The 21,869-nt window shown below is 41.3% G+C and overlaps 1 protein-coding gene across 1 annotated transcript in view; it reads left to right on the plus strand.

Moving 5' to 3' along the window:
• The window catches only part of TECTA (tectorin alpha), a 63,216-nt gene extending 42,521 nt beyond the window's left edge, over window positions 1-20,695 (plus strand). Inside the window, exons 12-22 of the mRNA XM_042473973.1 lie at window positions 6,589-6,972; window positions 8,046-8,332; window positions 10,663-10,943; window positions 12,000-12,110; window positions 15,871-16,073; window positions 16,457-16,620; window positions 17,655-17,903; window positions 18,002-18,164; window positions 18,556-18,643; window positions 19,026-19,142; window positions 20,362-20,695. Of these exons, the coding sequence (XP_042329907.1) occupies window positions 6,589-6,972; window positions 8,046-8,332; window positions 10,663-10,943; window positions 12,000-12,110; window positions 15,871-16,073; window positions 16,457-16,620; window positions 17,655-17,903; window positions 18,002-18,164; window positions 18,556-18,643; window positions 19,026-19,142; window positions 20,362-20,462 (2,148 nt within the window). The 3' untranslated portion in view covers window positions 20,463-20,695. The remainder of the gene's footprint in view (window positions 1-6,588; window positions 6,973-8,045; window positions 8,333-10,662; window positions 10,944-11,999; window positions 12,111-15,870; window positions 16,074-16,456; window positions 16,621-17,654; window positions 17,904-18,001; window positions 18,165-18,555; window positions 18,644-19,025; window positions 19,143-20,361) is intronic.
• Window positions 20,696-21,869: the final 1,174 nt, after the last annotated feature.

A 21,869-nucleotide genomic window follows, 5' to 3' on the forward strand; every position in this document is an offset into this window, starting at 1 on the left:
AAGGGCATCCTGTCCCCCAAAATTTCCCACTGTTGAACATTGCAACCATAGAGCAATAGATACAGTGCTCACTCAGCCTGCACAAATGGTCCCAATAGTGCAGCCATGGGAATGCTTCCCTCCTGGAAAAAACAGACTTTATATAAGCATATTTTGATTTATGCTGGAAACAGACCAGCAACAAATGGAACCATTGGGGCTGGGGAATTGGGCAATCCCTTGAAGAGTTTTGATTTTATATACACAACTGTAATGAAAACCAGCTTTTTGATATACAGGTTGAGTCTCCCTTATCTGGAATCCCGAAATCCAAAACACTCCAAAACCCAAAATTGTCCACATGTTTCATTATGTATATACATATATGTCAAAATACAAAATACAAAACCCTTCTGATCCCAAACATTTTGGATAAGAGAGATGCAACCTGTGTGTAGTGTGCTAAGAAACCATTATCTCTGTTCAGACCTCTGGTAATAGACTGGAATTTGTCCAAGGGTTCTAGTTCACCTGTCCAATCTTCATGTGTCTTTTGGAAATTAAAAAGGGCCTCTCTGTTTTAACACTATTTCTGAACCAAGGGCTCCTGTGTTGTAAGGAAGCTCAATGAGGTTTTCTTCAAAGATTTCTCTCCTTGTCGCCCCATCCAAGCAGCAACAACTACCCACAAAATGGATAGAATTGGTGAGCATACAGCTCAAATTATAGTCTTTTTCTATTCCTAGCTGCCAATGGGATTGGATACTAAATGGTTTCCAAATTGGATGCAAGCAGGAGAGGAGATGGAATGCTCTCCATCTGCTGTTGTGTTGGTTCTGAAGAGTGTCGCAGCCTTAATAGGTTGATTTTGGAGGATGTAAATGCAATGCCCTTGGGAGCTCACCTCGCACTTCTTCCAAAGGGTGAAAATTTCCTCCGGGTAATTTCCGGGTGATGCCAACGGCCGGCTCTTTTTCTCCTCAGCTGGTTTGCATTGCTGTCAGCCTTCAGTTTATTTCCCTTTTACCTCTGAGCGCAATCCTGAAATAAGGAGCAACGGCAATGTATTTAGCGGTATATTTCTGTGCATGAGGTAATATTAATCAGTTTAATCCACACAATAGAATGACACAAATTCCCCGTAATGAGACTGTGCTTTCAGGCTTGCTTTCAGGGGGATGCACGATAAAATTAAAATTTAATAATTCTGTGGCATCATTTGCATGAGCCCAAAGGGAGATCCTTCCCTGAGATTTACACCTCGCATCACCACTGAATCCCAGGGACTTTACTCCCAGTGTATCTCAATGAAAGGCATAAATTCAGGAGAAAAGACATTTCAGGCTTTGAATTCACGGAGCTAAAATAATAAATGGGAGAAATGGGAAGTTAATCAAGGAAAAGGACTGGAATGAAACGTTTGAAAGTGTCCCTGGTTCTGATAGGGCGATATTAAATGAATAAATGAGAACAATTTCTGGGGTATCCGTAGGCACAATTTAGCTGTTTCCCAGGGCAATCATATATTCTGATGCTCACCCCAATAAATCAGAATCCCTCATCTGTCTGGATTAAGAATGGGTGCATAAGTCTGTTTCCAGTGTGTCTTAGATTTTCATGTGCTCGTCCATAAATAAATCTATCCCATTTTCACATCACAGAACACATATTAACATAATTTTTAAAAACATTTTTCACAAAATACTCATTCTGGGCATGTTTTATCCTAAAATATAGACTTTTGCATTTGTTTTATCCTCAGATGCAAACATTTGTTTTTTATTTTAACCTGAACTGTGCCTTTGTATATACCCTTTGGGTATTTTGTTTTATTTTTATTTGGTTCAGCTTAGAATGGTGTGTGTGTGTGTGTGTGTGTGTAGAGAGAGAACTACAAAAAGCCAAAGGTATTGGGTCAGTTTGGTCAGTTCCCTTCAGATTTGTTGGTCTACAAAGATCATCATCATCCCTGGCTGGAGATGACAACACATCAGAATATTACCAACTTAAGGAAGGCTGCCTTTGACTATCCTTAGTTTCTGTGTCTCCCTTTTGGGGGTAACTTAGGGCCTGAAAAGACAGGCCAAAATAAAGCTGCTTTGGATCACTTTGAAGGTATGCTGTTTAAATGATGAATGCGTCCTAAGAGGCCAGAAGCCATGCCAAAGCCGTGCTCCAGTCCTAAGGACTGGAACACAGCTTTGGCACAGCTTCTGGAATCATAGGACACATGCATCATTTAAATAGCATACCTCCAAAGTGACCCGAAGCAGCTTTATTTTGGCCTGTCTGTACTTTAAATACAGTATGACCCTTATTTCTGCAGGACTTAGTTTCACTCACCCACATTTGAAAGAATACATTCTTGCTAGGTATTTTTTAAGTCCTCCAACATGATTCTATGGTATGCTTCCAGCAGACGTTGATCATAGAGTCATGCTGGAGGACCTACGCATCGAGGCGTGTTACAATAAAAAGATAAAAAATACATAATACAGTAAATCATAAAATTACACATTCCCCAACCCTCCACCAACATGAAAATAAAAGCACTTATGATGCAGCTTCCTATAGTCAGGGAAGACAACATCGGTAGCAGTCTTCAAAACAGGGATGTTACAAAAATGTCCCTAGTTTTACCTGTGAAAGGTTGAAGGATATGGACCTACTGGATGTGATCTATTACACCATGATTTTGCTATTTTAAAAATGGCCTTTGCTTTCCTTCCAGTTTCATAACTGCAAACCCTTTGGCAGTTCTCTTGCAACAGTCCAGACTCCAGGATGGTTGCCATGAGGAATGACTCCTGTTACCTGCTTTGTCTCTCACTTTCCCTTGGTTGCTTCTCTGCTTCCCTTAAAAAATGTGGCGCCAGCGAGGCCCTTATCAGCAGAGAAGCAAGCTCATACGCTCAATTATTCTATAAATCTGATAACAAGAGGGTGGAATGTAATTTGTGCTTCTTTGCAAAGGTACACATCGGTGGTCAACAGGATATTTGTAGTGCTGTGTCTGAAAGGAAAAGCAGGGAGGAGGTTGCTGTGGAAACTGTAACTTTGGGTTCCCTTGCCTTTACAAGCGATGCAGGTGTCAGACAAGTAGTTTGGGTGTGAAATTTTTCACACTCTTTTTTTTTTTTTTTTTTTTTTTTGGCTTGCTGGAATTAAGATCTCAGGTCAGGATGTGTATTTAAAAAGAAGAAGAAGAAGAAAAAGGTTGGGTAGTTACATAGTCTTGCTGTGCTTCCATAGAGGAAGAAGATCCAGAATAGATTTCTGGCTGGGCTGGTTTATAAATTTCATAGAATCATAGAATCATAGAATCATAGAGTTGGAAGAGACCGCAAGGGCCATCCAGTCCAACCCCCTGCCATGCAGGAAATCCAGATTAAATCATCGCCGACAGATGGCCATCCAGCCTCTGTTTGAAGACCTCCAAGGAGGGAGACTCCACTACACTCCGTCCAAATAATCAGCTGGCAGGAGAGGATAAGAGATGTAGTCAGGAGGGCACCAGTTTTAGGGAAACTGATCTAGCCTTTGGAAGGTGGAAATCTTCTCTTGTTCCAGTGCCAGTTCCGTATGAATAGCATTTTGAATGGTATTAAATTGTCTTTTTTTAAACATGATAAATGATGTCCTAGAATCATGGAGATCACTGAATCCAACTTCCAGCTCAGTGAAGGATCTCCATCTAGAGTTTCTCCAGCAGGTAGCTGTCCAGCCTCTTTTTGAAGACCTCCAGAGAAGGAGACCTCATTGCCTCTCTAGGCAATTGGTTACATTGACGACCCATTCTTAGTGTCAAGATGCTTCTTCTAATGTAAATTTATCCTCCTGTAACATCAAACAATTAGACCTGATCCCACCCTCTGAGACAGCATCTTTAAATGTAACATGAAGAGATATGCAAGATCTGATCTGTTATAGCTCATTGGCATATGCTGCCCTCATTGAATAGTGATGGTACAGTTGGCCCTCCACATTTGGGGCTTTGACTTTTGTGGGTTTAATTATTTGCGGTTTTGATTAATGTGTTCTCTCTAGGAATCTCTATCTCCACCAGCGCAACTCCGCTAGAGGTAGGCCATAGAGTTGTGCTGGAAAACCTAGACGTTCCTAGACAAAACACTTCTCCAGGCATTTCTAGGTTCTCCAGCATGATTCTATGGTCAACTTGTGGCAGCTGTTAACCATAGAGTTGCACTGGAGGATCTGGAGAGTCCTAGAGGTGTCCTCTCAGGTCAAAAGAACAGTGTGTTTTTTTATTTGCAGTTTTCCACATTAACAGGGATCCTTCACCCATAACCTTAGTGATTGTCGAGGGACCACTGTACATGCTTAAATAAATGCAACAGGTAGATTCAGATGTGCTCTTTCACACTGAAAATCTTACTTGATATTTTTGTATCAGTGGTATTCCCCAGCTAACAAACAAACAAAATACATATTTGTATAAGTTGTCTAGCAACTTGGGGCAGGCTCATGGGACTCAATGCTGCTGAAAACATAGCCAAGATCCAAGAAATGATTCTGTGGTATAGTTGGCGAACTAACAGGGATTGGGGGATACAGATGTAGCTCTGGGAGCTGAAGACACTGCCCCTCCAAATGAGAATTTTGCCCCCCAATACATTTTCCTTCAGACCCCAAATTTGTAACATCCTGTTCTATTTGCTGTGTTCATATTCCATGGTCACACTGCCTGCTTCTTTTCTTTAGATGCTTAAGTTCTGGACTGAAATTTCTAAAAGCTTGGCTGAAATGTTAAGTTCCTGGAATGCTAGAATTTGGGGGGGACTGAAGGAAAATTTCCTTGTGAGGCAGAATTCTTATGGCAAGGCAATAATTTCATTTTGGTTTGGCTTTTCTCTCTCTCATATATTAACCACAGCCTGGAAGCTGACTTTTTCTTACTTTCTGCTTTTAAAAACGCTTCTCCTGAGGTTAAAAACAGTCCATTGGGGAGGCAAAAGATATCACAATCCACGCACATCCCTCCCCTTATTTTTACAGGAAAATAAAAAAATAAGAAAGCTTGAATGTGGGTCATTTCTTGGAAAAGGAGGATGTCTGTAACAACAACAGCAACAACAACAACAACAACAACACCTTTAAGAACCTCACAAATGGCCTTGGAGTCTGTGCGTGAACTTTCTCCCCTCCTTCCCCCATTGAATGGATGCTTATGCAGTGGACCCTTGTTATACACTGGGGTTTGGTTCCAAGATCCCCGTGTATAACAAAATCCGTGTGTGCTCAAGTTACATTAAATATAATGACATAGCAAAATGGTGTCCCATATAAAAAAATGGAAAATCAAGGTTTGATATTTGAAATGTATACTTTTTAAAAACATTTTCAAACCATGTATGCTTGAATCAGTGTATTAAAAATCCACATATGAGAAGGGCCGACTGTATGTTCAGTGGAGTGAACCACACATCCAAACTGCTGTGGATTTTGGTGCTGCAGATGTCCAAAATAAGTGGATTGACAGGCATCCGAAGACAACAGTCAGTGTAGCATCTCAGGTTAAATGTGCACAACGTGCCTGCCCTCTCCTGGTTAAAACAAAAACTCTAGATCCATCAATGCCACCCACCTCCATCCACAGCAAATGTCTCGAACTTTAAGATGCTTTTGTGAGTGGGCTCTCTGAAGACATCACAAATAACCATGCCTCTTTGCTGGTCATAAATCACAGGGCATTTTTCTCATTTTGTTTTCTGAGCCAAGTAAAAATAACAGGGGTCAGGAACGATACGCGAACTGAAACATGGAGTTAGTGTTTATTGCTTTCCTACCGATATATGACAGTTTAAGCTACAAGGTTGCTTGGGCTCTGTATTGGAAAAAATGTTTTATTTTAATATCCCAGTTTCTCTTTAAATCAAAGCAGGTGAAGCTGGTGGTGGGATGATGATGGCAATGGTGATGATGGTGCAATCCAAACCACCAAAACAATAAATAAAGATAGCATAGTAGTGTTGAAGCGAACAAAGATAAGACCGTGAAAGCAGTCAATGAACCAGGGTTGACTACAGGAAGCACACAGCTTCTTTGCTGAAACAGCACCATTGGCTGCCAAGCTGTTTCCAGGCACAATTCAAAATGCTGGTGATGATCTATGAAGCCTTATATGGCTCAGGTCTAAGTTATTTGGTAGAATTTTTTCTTCCATATTAGCCTGCCCATATTCTGAGATCATCCAGGATGAGTCTTCTCTTAGTCCCATTACCTTCATGCTGCTTCAGGCATGTATCTGTGATTTTTACATTTTAACTCCTCAACCAACCCATGGACACAAATGGAGCAGGATCTCAGACACTGAACAGAGCATGCAGACTTGGGAGTCTTGTTTCAGTTCCTTGGGGCAGTGGTTGTCACACTTTTAATCCTCCAGTTATTTTGGAAGTCAGACCCCAGAATCCCTTAACATTGGCCATGATTCTGGAAAATAAAGTCTGAAACTTTGGGAAGACAGAAGGTTGAGGATCACTGCCTTATAGTTTTTGTTACAGCCACTGTTTCAACCTTTATGCCCTCCATCCTTTGGAAGATCCATTCCAGTTATGTTTTCCCTTCTCCCTTGATCTTTGCTTGCAGCCCAAGCAGCTCTTCTGGAACAGCGACTGCACCCGCCGCTGCCGCTGTTTTCGCCGCAATCTTATCCAGTGTGATCCGCGGCAGTGTAAGTCGGATGAGGAGTGCGCCCTCCGGAATGGGGTCCGTGGCTGCTTCAGCATGAAGAGTTCCTATTGCATTGCAGCAGGCGGAGGAGTATTCCGCACGTTTGATGGTGCCTTCCTCCGCTTCCCAGCCAACTGTGCCTTTGTCCTCTCCACCATTTGCCAGAAACTCCCTGACGTCTCCTTCCAGCTCATCATAAATTTCGATAAGTGGTCTTCTCCCAATCTGACTGTCATCTCGCCTGTTTATTTTTATATTAATGAGGAGCAGATTCTTATCAGTGATCGTTATACTGTCAAGGTATGGACCTTTAGCAGGTGATCTCACTTGTAGTAACAGTAGGGACAAATCTTTCAGTAGCTAACCATTTTCTCAGTGCAGCGCCTTGTTGTATCAAGACACCATCATCATGCCCTTCAACTGTCCAGATTTGGCAGGGACAATTCTGATAAATGCTCTGTCGCCCCACTTTTTTTTAGCTGCTTTTAAAATGTCCCAGTTTCTCCCTCCTCCTCCCACTTTCTCCATTTGTTGTCTGCTTACATCAGTTGCTGTGAAATGAGATCATATTTTCAAAGTAGTTTACATTCAGTGTTTCTCTGTGAGAAGGGAGGACAGACGGGGCAGAATCTTGCCCTTCCAAAACATTCAGGCCAAAGCAAACTGGTGCAGCCTCTCCTAGCTTATGTGTTCTTCCTCATTAATAACTTTTTTGCAGTCTTTTGCTTGGCCACAAGTGTTTCAATTTTCACCTGTGAAATTTTAGTGAGTATACAATTCTCAAAAGCCCTGCTGAGTTAACCGAGTGCAAACTGCTTTTCCACTTTGAACCCAGTTTGCAGCAAGTGAAATAAGTAACTTCACGGTTACTTGGTACACAACTTCTGACAAGTGATTTCATTCCACTCTTGGTAGCCCCAAAAGTAACTAGTTATAGGTAAGCACTTTATTTTCAACATGTTACTTCCAAACTCTGTACTAGTATTAATAATAGCTGCTTCTCTTGGTCTTCCATCTGTTGCATCCAAAAATTAAAAGCATGGCTCTCAGCAGTATGATCTGAAGAGTTAGATTCTCTTACTAATATATGAAAGCCCCCTGCCTCTCTTGCAAATTGGGAAGTGTCTGCATATATGAGATGTCATATTCATGACTGGGAATTTGAAACACTGAATTCTTTGATCCAGGTTCCTTCATATCCAGAGTTTATGGGAAACTCAATCTATCAATTAATCTGAAATTAATCTTGGCTATTGGATAGGATTAGCTTGAACTGTGACGTGTGATTGAAACTCCAGAATATTTTTAAAAATGAAGGACACATCCCACTGCCTTTCTCATCAGTCTAAAATGCTATTTATTTCCACAACCAGGTGAATGGGACGCAAGTCAATGTCCCCTTTGTGACTGGTTTGTCCACCAAAATCTACAGCATGGAGGGATTCCTGGTCATTGACACAAGCCCAGATATCCAGATCCACTACAACGGCTTCAATGTTATCAAAATCACCATCAGTGAACGCCTGCAAAACAAAGTCTGCGGCCTATGTGGGAATTTCAATGGGGACCGCACAGATGATTACTTCACCCTGCGAGGGAAGCCAGTTGTAAGCAGCGTGTTCCTGGCACAGAGCTGGAAGACAAATGGCATGCAGAAAAGGTGAATGGGAGAAAGGATTAGGTGCCATAGAGGGAGCAGCTCTGAACCAAATTTGTTTATTTATAGAGCTGGGTTCCTGCACTAAACACATGTCATGGCAGCACTCTTTCTCTGAATCTGACCCTTGAAATCTACTTTAAAATCCAGCCAGCTGGTGTTCTCTGGTGCTGGCAAGTAGGATGCTGAAGGATGACACAGCCAGCCTACTCCTGTTAGCAAGTCAAGAAGTTGAGAGTGCCCCTAGTCACCAGTGCCAAATAACTCCTTCCCTCACTGTGGCTAGATGGATTTTAAGGTGGGTTTGGGGGGCATTTATAATCATGGCAATGGCACCACAATTGTAAATGTGAATAGGAAACAGCTACAAGGATGTCAAATCTTTGAGACTAACTAAAGAAAGAGGTTGGCAGCATGAACTTTCATAGTCTTAAGTCTGCTTCCTCAGATGCATTTGGGGAATTAGACTTGGGTCTATGAAAGCTCATGCTGCTAACATCTTTCTTCAGGATCCCTATATATACTGATACTACAGACTAACACGGCTATATTTTGAAATCTAACTCATGACATTGTAACTGGCTCATGGGTTCTCGGGCATCACAAAGGTGGTATGAGGGATGCAGACCACATTGGGTGACATCGCTCTTTCTTGTTCACCCAGCAGCCCCCCAAAACACTGCTGGGCCATGGTGGCAGCCTTCCAACACCATAGCCGAGGTAGACTGACTGGCAGAGAGGGTCAGTTGCGGAGGTGTGCCAACATAAGTTACTGCACTGGGGTGACACTAACCCTAGTGATGCCCTGCATAGGATGCCAGGATTCATTTATTAAAATATTTGTTTCCCACCCTCAAGCTAAAGATCCTAGGGGCAGCGTACGTTATTTTAAAAGGCTAAAAACACACTGAACAATTTGACAAGTTAAAAGAAGATGGATTAAAACCAATAAAAATACTTTAAAACAATGCACACGTGTGGATCTGTGTAAAATCAGGCCTCTAAAGGGAGGGTATTCCATAACAAGGGTCCCACATGTCCAATGGAAGCTATTTCCATTACAGACCATTGGACTGGAATAAGGCAAAGGCTGAGATCCCACATTGGAATTGCATAGCGTAAATCTACACATGAGGGACTGAGCATTGATTTCACTTTGCCACCCTCTAGCAATATTGCACAACTGAATGGACAACAGTGTGCAATCGAATGGACAAAGGGATTTGAATGAACCCACATCTGCATGCACAGTGGCCCTGAGTGCATAACTCAATTTCTAGCACCTTAACTGACTACACATGTCCCACATCAAAGAAATATGTCTGTAGGAGAATTTATATAGGCTGAAGACACCAACAGGATTCTGGCCCATGTGTGTTTGTGTGTGTGTGTGTGTGGAGAGGGTCCTGTTTTATAGTAATCGCTAATGAAATTTGTTGTTGTACTCACAGTTCTTAGCACAGACACATGAAGTACAATTAAAGTGATAAAATCCAAACTAGCTAACAGTAGTTATGACTCCAATAAAGGTAATCCAAATGCGAAGGCTAAAGCCACCATTTATCTAGATGTCTAACCGGTTTAGCAGACACAATTCTCTTTCTAATTTTAAAAGATAACAAGATTGGGAAAGACCATCTGATAACCGACATGAGGAAATACCTCTGCCACCAAGTAGTTAAAGCCCATGAAATTATCACTGACCCAATATTTTCCCTCTTCACTTGCTTTAAAGCTTCTGGAGCCAGGATTCTCAATTTTTCCTCCTTCTCCCCAAATATTTTTCTCCAGGCAGCCTGGAAGTTTGCAGAAATGGCCTTGGGGTATTTGTGGGGTATACAGGCTATGAGCAATCCATACAGATCTAGACAAAGGAAAGAACAACAACCACAACGACACTCTTCCAGAATGTGCTGAAAAAGTGCAGACAATGAATTGAAGATAAAAGAAAAGAGAAGACGAGTAGATTTCTCTCTCTCTCTCTCTCTGGTTTCAGAGAAATGTAAATTGAATTCTTAGGGTGGAAAGGTGGTCTTTGGATTTTAAATATTTCTAATGATTATCTATTGTTTTAAAATGATTTTATTGTAAGACACTCCGAGAACTTCAGATTTAGGGTGCATGATAGATAGATGATAGATTAGATAGATAAGATAGATAGATAGATTAAACAGAGAAACAGATTCACTGTTATCCTGAGATGGCTCCCTCTTGCCTTTAGGACTGGGAAAGTGAGGCTAGGACCAGCCCTGGCAACCCTACTCCACCCAGTTTCCTGTACATCTTTCCACATTCTCGATGTCCAGTAATCTCTGGGACTTTTGTATTTTCAGCTGCAATGAGCTCCAGTATGCCCAGTATGCTGCCACCTGTGACAATGTGCAGGTCCAGTTGCTTCAGAGTGACAGCTACTGCCTCAAACTGACCGACATGAAAGGTTTCTTCCAGCCTTGCTACGGGCTTCTGGACCCACTGCCCTTCTACGACTCATGCTTCCTCGATGGCTGCTACAACCAGAAGAAGTACCAGCTCTGCGGCTCTTTGGCAGCTTATGGAGAAGCCTGCCGTTCCTTTGGCATCCTCAGCACTGAATGGATCGAGAAGGAAAATTGCTGTAAGTGAACTGAGCTTAGTCCTCCTCTGAAGGGTCCTCGAGTTTTGTCATCTTCTTTGCCTCAAGAGAAAAACTTGCTCACTCTCCTTCCAAGGGTAAAAGAGAGACAACATGGCACACATTTGGTGTGATGGCACCGGCTCTCAGCCAGCATCTTCACCCCATCTTCATTCTCCACTGCAAATGTACCTCTTTCTGGGATCTGAGGGCCCAACTATAATTGAATATTGCAAGCACACATTTAAGTTCCTCTCTCTCTCTCTCTCTCTCTATATATATATATATATTTAGCAACAGTACAATAAATTGAATATTAAATTAGGTACACATGCATTGTCTGAAAAGGTCTGCACATCGAATGAGGTGCCAATGGAGAACTTGATTACAGTACTCTTCTGCCTATGCTGATCTATTTTATTACAACATTTGGATGGAAATCTTTAAAACCCTAAATAGAGTTGGCTCTTGGTATCCACTGAGGTTTGGTTCCAGGACCTTCTGTGGATACCAAAATCCATGGGTGCTCAAATATTATATACAGTAACATAGTAAAATGGTATCCCTTATATAAAATGGCAAAATCAAGGTTTGCTTTTTGGATTTTTTTTTTTTAAATCAAGCTGTTAATGGTTGACTCCATGGATGCAGAATCTGTGAGCACAGAGGACTGACAGGAAAATATACAAAATGGGTGGAAATGCTTAAAATTCCATTACAAGGAATTTACCCTTTTGTTCCTACCCAAATATATAACTACAAATACCATTACTTCATTCATGGTGAAAAGGGCATATTCTTTAGTCCTGGCACCTGCAATTTCTCACCAGCTCCAGCTTTCTCTCTCTTTCTGAAAACCAGCAAGTACCACAGCCTCTTTCTTAGCATACTTTCTATCTAAACATCTCAGGGCAGCATATAACAAACCACTACATTTTTTTCAATTCAAAAATCCCTCCCTGCTCTGAGTATCTCATTCTACCTGGATTGCTTTATGTGTCAGTGATGGCAACTGGTCTTAAATTTGTGATCCTTGCCCGTTCCTCTTTTCCTTTTTAGCAGGAGTGGTGGAAGATCCCTGCATTGGAGCAGATTGTCCCAACAGAACATGTGAGGTGGATAATGGAGGAGAGCTCTGTGGTTGCATTGAACCTCCTCCCTACGGAAACAGTGAGTGTCTACGCCAAGGGAGCAAAGTAACTGGAAATGTCAGCTCTTAACATTTTCCTGCTGGGATAATATTTGTTATATTCATAGATAATCTTAAGAGCAGTCCTTTGCATTTCTGTTTTGCCCACAGTCTCCAGCCCAGAATGTCAGATATGTTCGTATTCACTTTGTATTCAGCCATCAGCATCATGGACAGTTATTTGTTTGTTTAAATATTTATATCCCACCTTCTATCTAAAGATCTCAGGGCAGCGTACAACAAAACTCATCTGACTAATCTGAAACAATGTAAACATTCAAAACAATAGTAAAAGGCTCAAAACATATTAAACAATTTGACATGTTAAAAAGATTGGTTTCTGACTTCTGAAGACCCTAATGCGAATCTATCATGGGGTTTTCTTGGCAAGTTTCTTCAGAGGAGGTTTGTCATTGCCATCCTTTGGGGCTGAAGGAGTGTGACTTGCCCAAGGTCACCCAATGGGGTTCATGACCAAGACAGGATTTGAACCCTGGTCTCCAGAGTCTGAGTCAAACCACTACACCACACTGGCTCTCCTGGGATTGCATTACAGTACAATCTAAAAATCAAAAATCATCCACCATCACCCCATTTTGAATGGGTTCATGCCAGTTGTGTAAACAAAGAAGCCCAACATATTCATTCTCTCTTGTCATCTCTCCACTAGGACTGCCATGTCAAGGCTATTCCATGCCCCTAGATTTCAAGGCCAAAATGACAGCATTTTATGTCATCAGGCAAGGGGCTAGTGATGTTAGGAGAGTACTGTCACAATGTGCACCAGAACACCTTTGCCACTGCTAGGATGTGCATCTTCACAATCCACTAACTGGATTTCATTGCAATTTTACAACGTAGCTATGGATTCATATAGTTGCAAAATGTAGACTGTTGTGTAGATGCTTGACTGATATAATTAAATATGGAGATTTAAGCATAAACCACAGTTGCACAGAGTACAAAATTCATGCAATCCCTCACCATGCCTAACAAATGAGAAAAATATACACACATCTTTCAAGCCAATTCTCTTACTCTGGAAGTCCTTCCTTTTACCCCAAGGATTGGAGAAGGTAGGGGCAGAAAGTGAGATTTCTCCATGTGATAATGCACACTCCCCTTCCAAATAATGTACTTCATACCTGGAGCTCATGAGTTTTTAGGTTTAGTTTTAAACATGTTGATTTAGGTTCTCTGTGTATTCTTGACGAATTCTCCTCCCTCCCCTATCTTCCATTTTTTTTCATTCTTATTTTACGAATAGCAAAACAAAATTTGTTAGGCGTATTGCAATACACAATTTATTCTTGCTTTTGATACTGTAAGATCAAGGTAAAACGTGATATGAAAATCATGGGAACAATATGACAGCAGCTCTTGATTTGAATGGTGGAGGAAAGGACTTTTATGCAGCCATTGAGATTTGGAATCAGATCTTTAGCTGAGATGCAGGCACCAAGAAGTGCGCTGTGTGCCATGTTGGTTTAATTCAGTGGCAGATCAGTTCCTTGGAATTTGAAAAAGCTCTGTTAACTCATCTGAGTTTCTCCCTTGGGCCTCAGCAATGGATTGTTTCCTTTAGTAGAATTTTCTATTGCTTCATCCAGCCTTATTTTCAGCTTGCTCTGAGACTTCATCTGATTTCCATACAAATGCATACACATTTACAAAAGGGAAAAAACATACATCAAAAATCAATTTTGTTGGAAAATACTGCTTGGATCTGTCCATCAAATCTGGAGTGGCAAGGGGAATGGGTTTTTATTTCTTCAAGAAGACACTGGAGAGTCTCACTTCTGGATGTGGTAGAAATGACCACCAGGTCTGGAGACCTTCTTGGAGATGAATGAAACATCATCTCCAAATTTTAAAGAATATCCAAAGCACCACCATCAGTAATCAGTTTCCAGGAATGTATTAGGAAAAAAATACAGCACAGCAAAGGTGTCTGGGTTCACACATGTGTATATGATGCTTGGGGTGTTAATGTTGTTCCCTAGTTGATACTGCAGAAAGATGGCTAGACATATATCATTCTAGCAAACCTGCATACTGGGCATACAGTACGTGACCAAACTCTGTGCACGCACCCAAAGACATATGTATATATTGTTCCCTAGTTGAACTAAAATGTATGTTATTCATCCAAAAGGTATACTTAATGGTGTCCCACACCTCCACCTCCACACAGCAACAACTTCAGATCAGGACTGCATAGTGAGTGAAAACGGAAACATTAAAAATATCCAAATAATTAGAACCCCCCACAACCCCCTCCAAAACACTAAGCTATAATAGCCAAATAATGCTTCCTTTGTAAAAAGAGAAGAGTAATTGATAGACATGATAGAAGGAAGATTCCAATCATAGTTCCTCCGAAAGGGAATTCCACAATTGATGCTACAACTGAAAAGGTCCTACTACATACTGCTTGAGATCTGGCCTGTGTAGTAAATGGTGGGAATGTAAGGAAATCCTCACTTGAAGATCTTGAGCTGTTGGAATATACTTACAGAAGAAGCACTCCCTCATGCAAGACACAGGTAGAGTTTTTCACTCTCTCTCTCTCTCTCTCTATATATATATATATATATATATGGTAGATGTGAAAGCTAATGGACAACCAATGCAGATAGGACAGGATCTGATTCTGAAGTCTTACTCCCCCCTCCCTGCTCCAGTCAATTGGAGAGCAGTTGCATTTTATTATTATTATTATTATTATTATTATTATTATTATTATTATTAACCTTTATTTATAAAGCGCTGTAAGTTTACACAGCGCTGTACATCAATTTTTTAGTCAGACGGTTCCCTGCCCTCAGGCTTACAATCTAAAAGATTTTACAGTAGCTGAAGCTTGCAAACTATTCAAGATCAAGCCAATGTAGATGATGTTGTGGTCAGCTAAACACAAGGTGATTGTTGTAACTGCAGGGCTGAATTTGGAGTAAAATGGATACATCCAGCCAACCAGGCCTGTACAATAGCTTTGCTTACAAGTGTTGCCTTCTAAAAACCAAGAAGCAAGAAGACATCAAGTAGTGCGGCCAAACTGGTCAGCTGCTCCTTCTAGGAGGTTTGAACACATCCCCCTCACATTGCCCTGGAGTGCTTCTAAGGCTCCTTCTAACCAGGATTGATTTTGCAGCTTCTGCCATCCAAAGTCACAATATAATTCTCCAGCAGCTCCAGCCAACATGGCCAACAATAACAGATGACTGGAGTTTCACCCTAAAGCATCTGGAAAGTATCTGGAAAGTATCAGGTTTGCCCATCCCATAGTTTAGCACTCTCATCTATAAAATGAAAATACATCTGGATATTACCTACGTACAGTTGACACTGCACTCTGTAGTTACAGGCAATTGCACCCAGCACCTGCGTATAAACATTAAGCTAGTTTTACACCACCTTAGCCACTAATATATGCAAGCAGCCATTCCCAGGCAGCAGACAATTCCATCTTAATGAATTAAGTTACAATTAATCAGACTTCCTCAGTCTTGCATGAATAACAGAAAGAAAGAGAGAAAAAACAGTGGAGCCATCAGGCCGAATTGCTTTGATTGAAGTGAACTGCTAATGTTCACGTATTTGACTTCCATTTTTGTGTGGCCTTTAACAGAATCTTAAATGGTAATATGGTTGATGTTATTGCCCACTTGTTCATTCCCACAACTGCAGACAACTACTTTTTCTTTTCTTTTCTTCTTGGGGCGGTGCTGTTCTTTGTAGACACACATGATATCCTGGATGCTGAGGTGACCTGCAAAGCTGCCCAGATGGAGGTGTCTATCTCAAAGTGCAAGCTGTTTCAGCTGGGCTTTGAAAGGGAAGGAGTGCGCATCAATGACCGCCATTGTCCTGGCATCGAAGGCGAAGATTTCATCTCCTTCCAGATCAATAATACCAAGGGCAACTGTGGAAACATAGTGCAGGTCAGAATGGGGTGTGTTCAATGAAATTGGTCAGAATCCTACATCAGCTGTCTAGTTAAATGTGCAATAAAATGTTTCAGCTGCATATATTTAAACTTAGTGAATGGTCAGGTATCAGGACTAAAGTTATGTCAGGATTTTAATGGAAAAGATGGGTTTTGAGGAGAGATTTGAAGAAAATAAGAATGGTGGACTCAGAGACAATAAGTAAGTAAGTAACTGCAACTTGAGATCCATTTAATCAACCCATGAACTGGCTAAATCCTACAGCTTTCGTTTTTTCCCCCCTTTTGTTTTATCCACCCTATAGAAACTGTCAAGTTGCTGTCCTCTCCCTTTGCTTCTAGCATATTTAACCTCCCTATGCTTTATCCTCTATGTAGTCCAACAGCACCCATATCACGTACAAAAACACTGTCTGGATTGAAAGCGCAAACAACACAGGCAACATAATCACCCGGGACCGAACCATCAATGTCGAATTCTCCTGTGCTTATGAGCTTGACATCAAAATTTCTTTGGATTCTGTGGTGAGGCCCATGCTCAGGTAAGGGAGACACATGACTCCGAGAGGTCATTTGGTGGGTTGGGTGACGGTACTTCATCTCATTGACTTAACTTGTAGTAGTACAAGATTTTCTGCAGCAAACATCCACAGGACCATGTTGGAATCTGTTCACACATTAGGCTGCATTGGGGTTTTTTAAAGATCCTGATGTCAGCAGTCCCTAGTGCCTGAATTCATTGGAGTGATGCCATGTGTTGACCTACAGTTACAGACTCCACAGTGGCAAGAGGCTGCCACACACATAAGCTAGTTCACAATTTCCAGCCTCACTAGTCACAATGCTATTCTGAAAGATGACCCAGGGTTATCTCCCGTGCTTGCAAAAATGGATCCCAGCACAGATGTGTCATAGCCCCCAGGATTCCTCAGCTAGTACTGTTTCAAACAAATGTGGATTCTCATATCCTTGCATAAGGGAAGCATGCCAAAGGAATTGTCCCTCATGTGAAGACCCTTGATTTTTGTACATGAGGATATTTAATAAACATTTGTAATAGTATTAGGGTGGACACTCCAAAGAACCTAAGTCCATTTTACTTGCTTGAAGAATGAAGAAGGATTGAGAGGACAGGATTTATCTGTACAACAAATGCATTTAAAAAAAAACCCTACTTAATATCAATAGTAATAATCTATTGGTAACCTTTGTCTCAACCCTTCCAATTAAATTAAATGAGCCATAACCAAATGATTCACACAACTGATTCTCTACACTCACCTCTTGAGATCTAACTTCTGCTGATCTATTTTATGTGGACTGTGGCGTTATACAGTTGGTGGTTTTGTTTCAGAGATTAACAGTCTAGTTATATTATGATGCATATACCGTAATATTTTACTGTGATCCATTCTGTTAATATATGTGAAGGGTAATGTATAAAATCCAAACAAACAAACACATAACTTCAGGGAAATTTAGACCTACGTTTCCCAAACAGAAAAGCATACATCCATGATTTTTCAATCTCTCTTTTCCAATTATTAAGTGTCACTTTTTCCTTTTCCCTCCACAGTGTCATTAATCTGACAGTGCCAACTCAGGAAGGTAGTTTCACAACCAAGATGGCGCTGTACAAAAACTCGTCCTACAAGCATCCCTACCGACAAGGAGAAGTGGTGTTAACCACCCGTGATGTCCTCTATGTCGGTGTTTTTGTCCTTGGGGCAGATTCCACACATCTCATCTTAATGCTCAACAAATGTTATGCAACACCTTCCAGGGACAGCAATGACAAGCTCAGATACTTCATCATTGAAGAAGGGTGAGTGCACCTCTTTCTTCCTTTTCACACATTCTGAAACTTCAAAGATCAATTTTACACCTGTTAGGGACTAACCGGTGAAGTTTTCTGTGTTCCAGTTGCCAGAATATAAAGGACAACACCATCGGGATTGAAGAGAATGGTGTTTCACTGACCTGCCGCTTTCATGTCACTGTTTTCAAGTTCATTGGGGATTACGATGAGGTTCATCTCCACTGTGCCGTTTCGCTCTGTGACTCAGAAAGATACTCTTGCAAAATAGTAGGTGGAATGAATCCTGAACTTAGGGGCAGGCAACTGTATTGGGTCTAAGGGCCAATTTGGCGCCCCTTATTCCAGGGCCTTTTGAGGGCCACAGTCTTCAAAAATGCCTACCCTAAATGAAAATGCAAAGTCAGAAGTCTTGTTTCTGGTAGTGAGTGGATGGGAGGGAGAAATGGCATTTTTGATGTTAGATTCTGCACAGAAATCACAGGGAATTGAATTTGAGGAAGGTGGATGTAACTATATGGGCATCTCCATGGTCACTCCAAAATTCTGAAATGCTGCATCTCAAGAGGCTTGGTGTTCTTCAAGCCTCTAGATCTTTAGATTGATTTCTGAACTGCACACATTTAAAGCTTTCATCTTTGTCTTTTTTTGTCTTGGTCAGAATTGCCCTCAGAACACCCGGAGGGTCAATGACTACACCAAAGAGCTCAATGAGCAGATCATCTCTGTGGGCCCAATCAGGAGAAAGCGTGAGTGCAATATTATTTCCAGTTTTATCATGGATATTGTATTCATCTGATTGCATAGCCACATCTTGAAATCTGATAGGGGTTGTAGGGTGCAGCATTCTACCATGATAAATCCCCGCTGTTTGTTTTTTAAACAGCCTTTCTCTGATCTCCAAGGTAGCAGAGGAAAGCTCAATGTTGCAAAGACAGTTTGGTAATTTGGGGTTTGACTTGCCTTGAACAAGTATTTTCAGTAAAAACCTGCTTCACATGAAGTATTTGAAGTCTTCACTTGTTTCTTCATTGGGTCATCTCCACCAAAATCCTTGTCATCGGGGGGGGGGGGGGTTGGGGGAGGAATGGAAGCACTTCTTTCATTATTTCTTTACTTCTTGCATTATAGACCTAGACTGGTGTGAAGACAATGGAGGCTGTGAGCAGATATGCACAAGCCAGGTGGATGGGCCGTTGTGCAGTTGTGTGACGGGGACCTTGCAGGAAGATGGCAAGAGCTGCAGAGGTGACACAACAATGCATTACTTTACGAAAGTTTTTATTTTGTTTTTTTTGCTGGGGGCCAGGAACAAATCAAGTCATTCCCTGAATTGTAGGAATTGTGCAGCTCTTCAGATGTTGTTGAATAGCAATTCCAAGCATTCCTCACCAAAAGGCTCCTGGGATTTGCAGTCCAAAAACATTTGGATAGCCATACATGAGTTCTTCTTTCATTTTCCTCCCCTCAAGAGCCCAGACCAGCCAGATTTTCATGGTCTGAATCATCCCTCCCTACTTCCTTCTGGTAAAAAGGAGAAGCAGGCCTTCCCAGCACTTGATAGCTATGGCTTATAGGTTATGGGACAGAGTGCAAGGACAAAAGAGTACCCCTCTGCACCCCATCCAAATAAAGGACTTATGTGTGTGCATATGCAGGTCACTAACAGGATGCTACCCAGAGCTTGGAAAAAATACTTTTTGAACTATAGCTCCCAGAACCCTAGCATCTATACCAGCTTGAATATTCTGGGAGTTGTAATACAAAATAAGAACTTTTCCAGGCTGTATACATCAGGGCAGGCATGCTTACATACACACAGCTGTATACTGTTGAAAACCAGATGATAATCAAAAGGAGCCAAGGGACACTGGAAGTCAATGAGGTGCTGCATAAGGAGAACATATAATTTTCACTGCTGGTGTAAAGGATTGCAGCCTTAACTAAATACTGTAGCCTTAATATAAGTTACTGTCCTACTGAGATCCTAGTAACCAAATCCAGCAATGACTATATCAAACCTCATACTAACGTAAGTACAAAACCCGTACCAGAATTGCATATTTGTTTCCTTTAAAAGTGCCTCGTGTATTCATTCTTCATTGTATGTACAGCGCTGTGTAAATGTACAGTGCTATATAAATACAGGGCTCCCCCGGGTTACGAAATTAATTCGTTCCGCGGCGCCATTCGTAACCCGAAAAGCATTCGCAAGCCGAAGCCCCATAGGCGCTAATAGCGAAAGCCGCGATTTGGTGCGAAAAAGCGCCGAAAAGCAGCAAAAAATTTTTCGTAACCCGAAATAACCTTCGTAACCCGGAACAGTTTTTTTTAATGGATTTTTTTCGTAACCCGGAAATTTCGTAACGCGGCGCATTCGTATCCCGGGGTACCAGTGTAAAGGTTAATAATAATAATAATAATAATAATAATAATAATAATAATAATTTCTTCTTTTTCTTCCCAGCAATAAATTCTTCAACTGGACTTCAAGCCAGGATGCTTCCGCACATTGTCGCCCTGCTCTTGTTATGGTGTATTCTTTACAAATCGAGCCCAACCTCATAATTAACCCATGGCTTTCTATTTAAAGTACTGTAATTTACTCTAAGCCTTCTATGTCCCTGTAGCACTCAGCCCTGTACCTGCAACCCGTACTATTGTAATCATTGCCATCTATGACAACAGTTTTGTCTGTTGCTGCACTGGAGTTGTTGGCCTATGTTAAATGGTCTAAATAAAGCTCTAAAAATTTAACAGGGCACCAAGCTCTCCAAAACTGTCAGGGATGTGATCAACATGATGCGTAGCAAATACTTGATAGTGTTTCTTCCTCTTAGGTATTCTCTTTGGTCTTTCTTTTAGCAGAACCTCCATTCTCTTGATGTTTAAATTTTTTAAGAAAAAACATTTTGCTTGATTGATTACTTGATGTTGGAAGAAAAAAACAATAATGGATGACGGGTTTTTTGGTAGTCATGGATCTGCTATTCTAAAACATAAAAACTGTTACTTGTACATATGTGCTTTGAAGTCCTTTCACCTTTGAGATATAGATTTGGCTCTAGCCATTTGTTTATTTTTTGTCTTGGTGGCCATGACTGTTGCATTTCCAGTGGCTCTTATGTTCTTAGAAGGACTAATTTAAGTTTTGCAATCACACCAGAGGTAAAAGGATCAATGGATGGAGGAAACTGGCATGTGCCTTGAGGAATGCTCCACAGAGTAGCTGACATTGGAAGTCATCAAGCTGTACTACAGCTGCCATTGTGGCCATTCACAGACATTAAGCATGGTGAGTTTGGGGGCAATCTACTTCCTTTTGATAAGTTTGACCAAATCACCTTTATATTAAAAACTGATTGATGCTTCTAGTTTCTTGGCAATCTTCTGTTTCAGAAGCCTTGCTTGGATAGTGAGAATTTCTACAAACACATTTGAATATGCTCAGACTCATATGCCTATCAAGAAAACTGCTCAAGGTGCAACCTACCACATATCTTTGACATACAGTGAGCACATTCCATACTATAGACTAATGCTGGTTTAATATACTGTATATTTCCTCTTAATTGTCCTGTCAAACATGTCTGAAGATCTCTAGGAGAAAATTTGCAGTGTCTCACTGATCTCCCATTGCCAGGATTCATTTGGGAAAGCCATGATATTTAAGGTGGTATAGAACTGACAATGAGTAAGATCATGCTGGCAGAGCGTAAAGCCATGCCAGGCATAACTCCACTCCTCCCTTCTCTCTGTGTTCTTCACTTACCCTTCTTCCTCATGGTATCCCCTGCTCTGTGGCCATTTACTGGCCAGGAGAGGATGTGGAGAGAGGTAACCATGGAGTACCCGGCTGTGTTCTTGTAGCTGGATGCACAGGAATGCCATCCTCCTCCTTGAACTCCCAAGGATCTTTGGAGGGTACTTCTTTGTGCGTCTACCTGCAGGACCACAGCTGAGTACTTAGGAAAG

The sequence above is a fragment of the Sceloporus undulatus genome, chromosome 6, assembly GCF_019175285.1.
Source record: "Sceloporus undulatus isolate JIND9_A2432 ecotype Alabama chromosome 6, SceUnd_v1.1, whole genome shotgun sequence".
NCBI lineage: Eukaryota > Metazoa > Chordata > Lepidosauria > Squamata > Phrynosomatidae > Sceloporus > Sceloporus undulatus.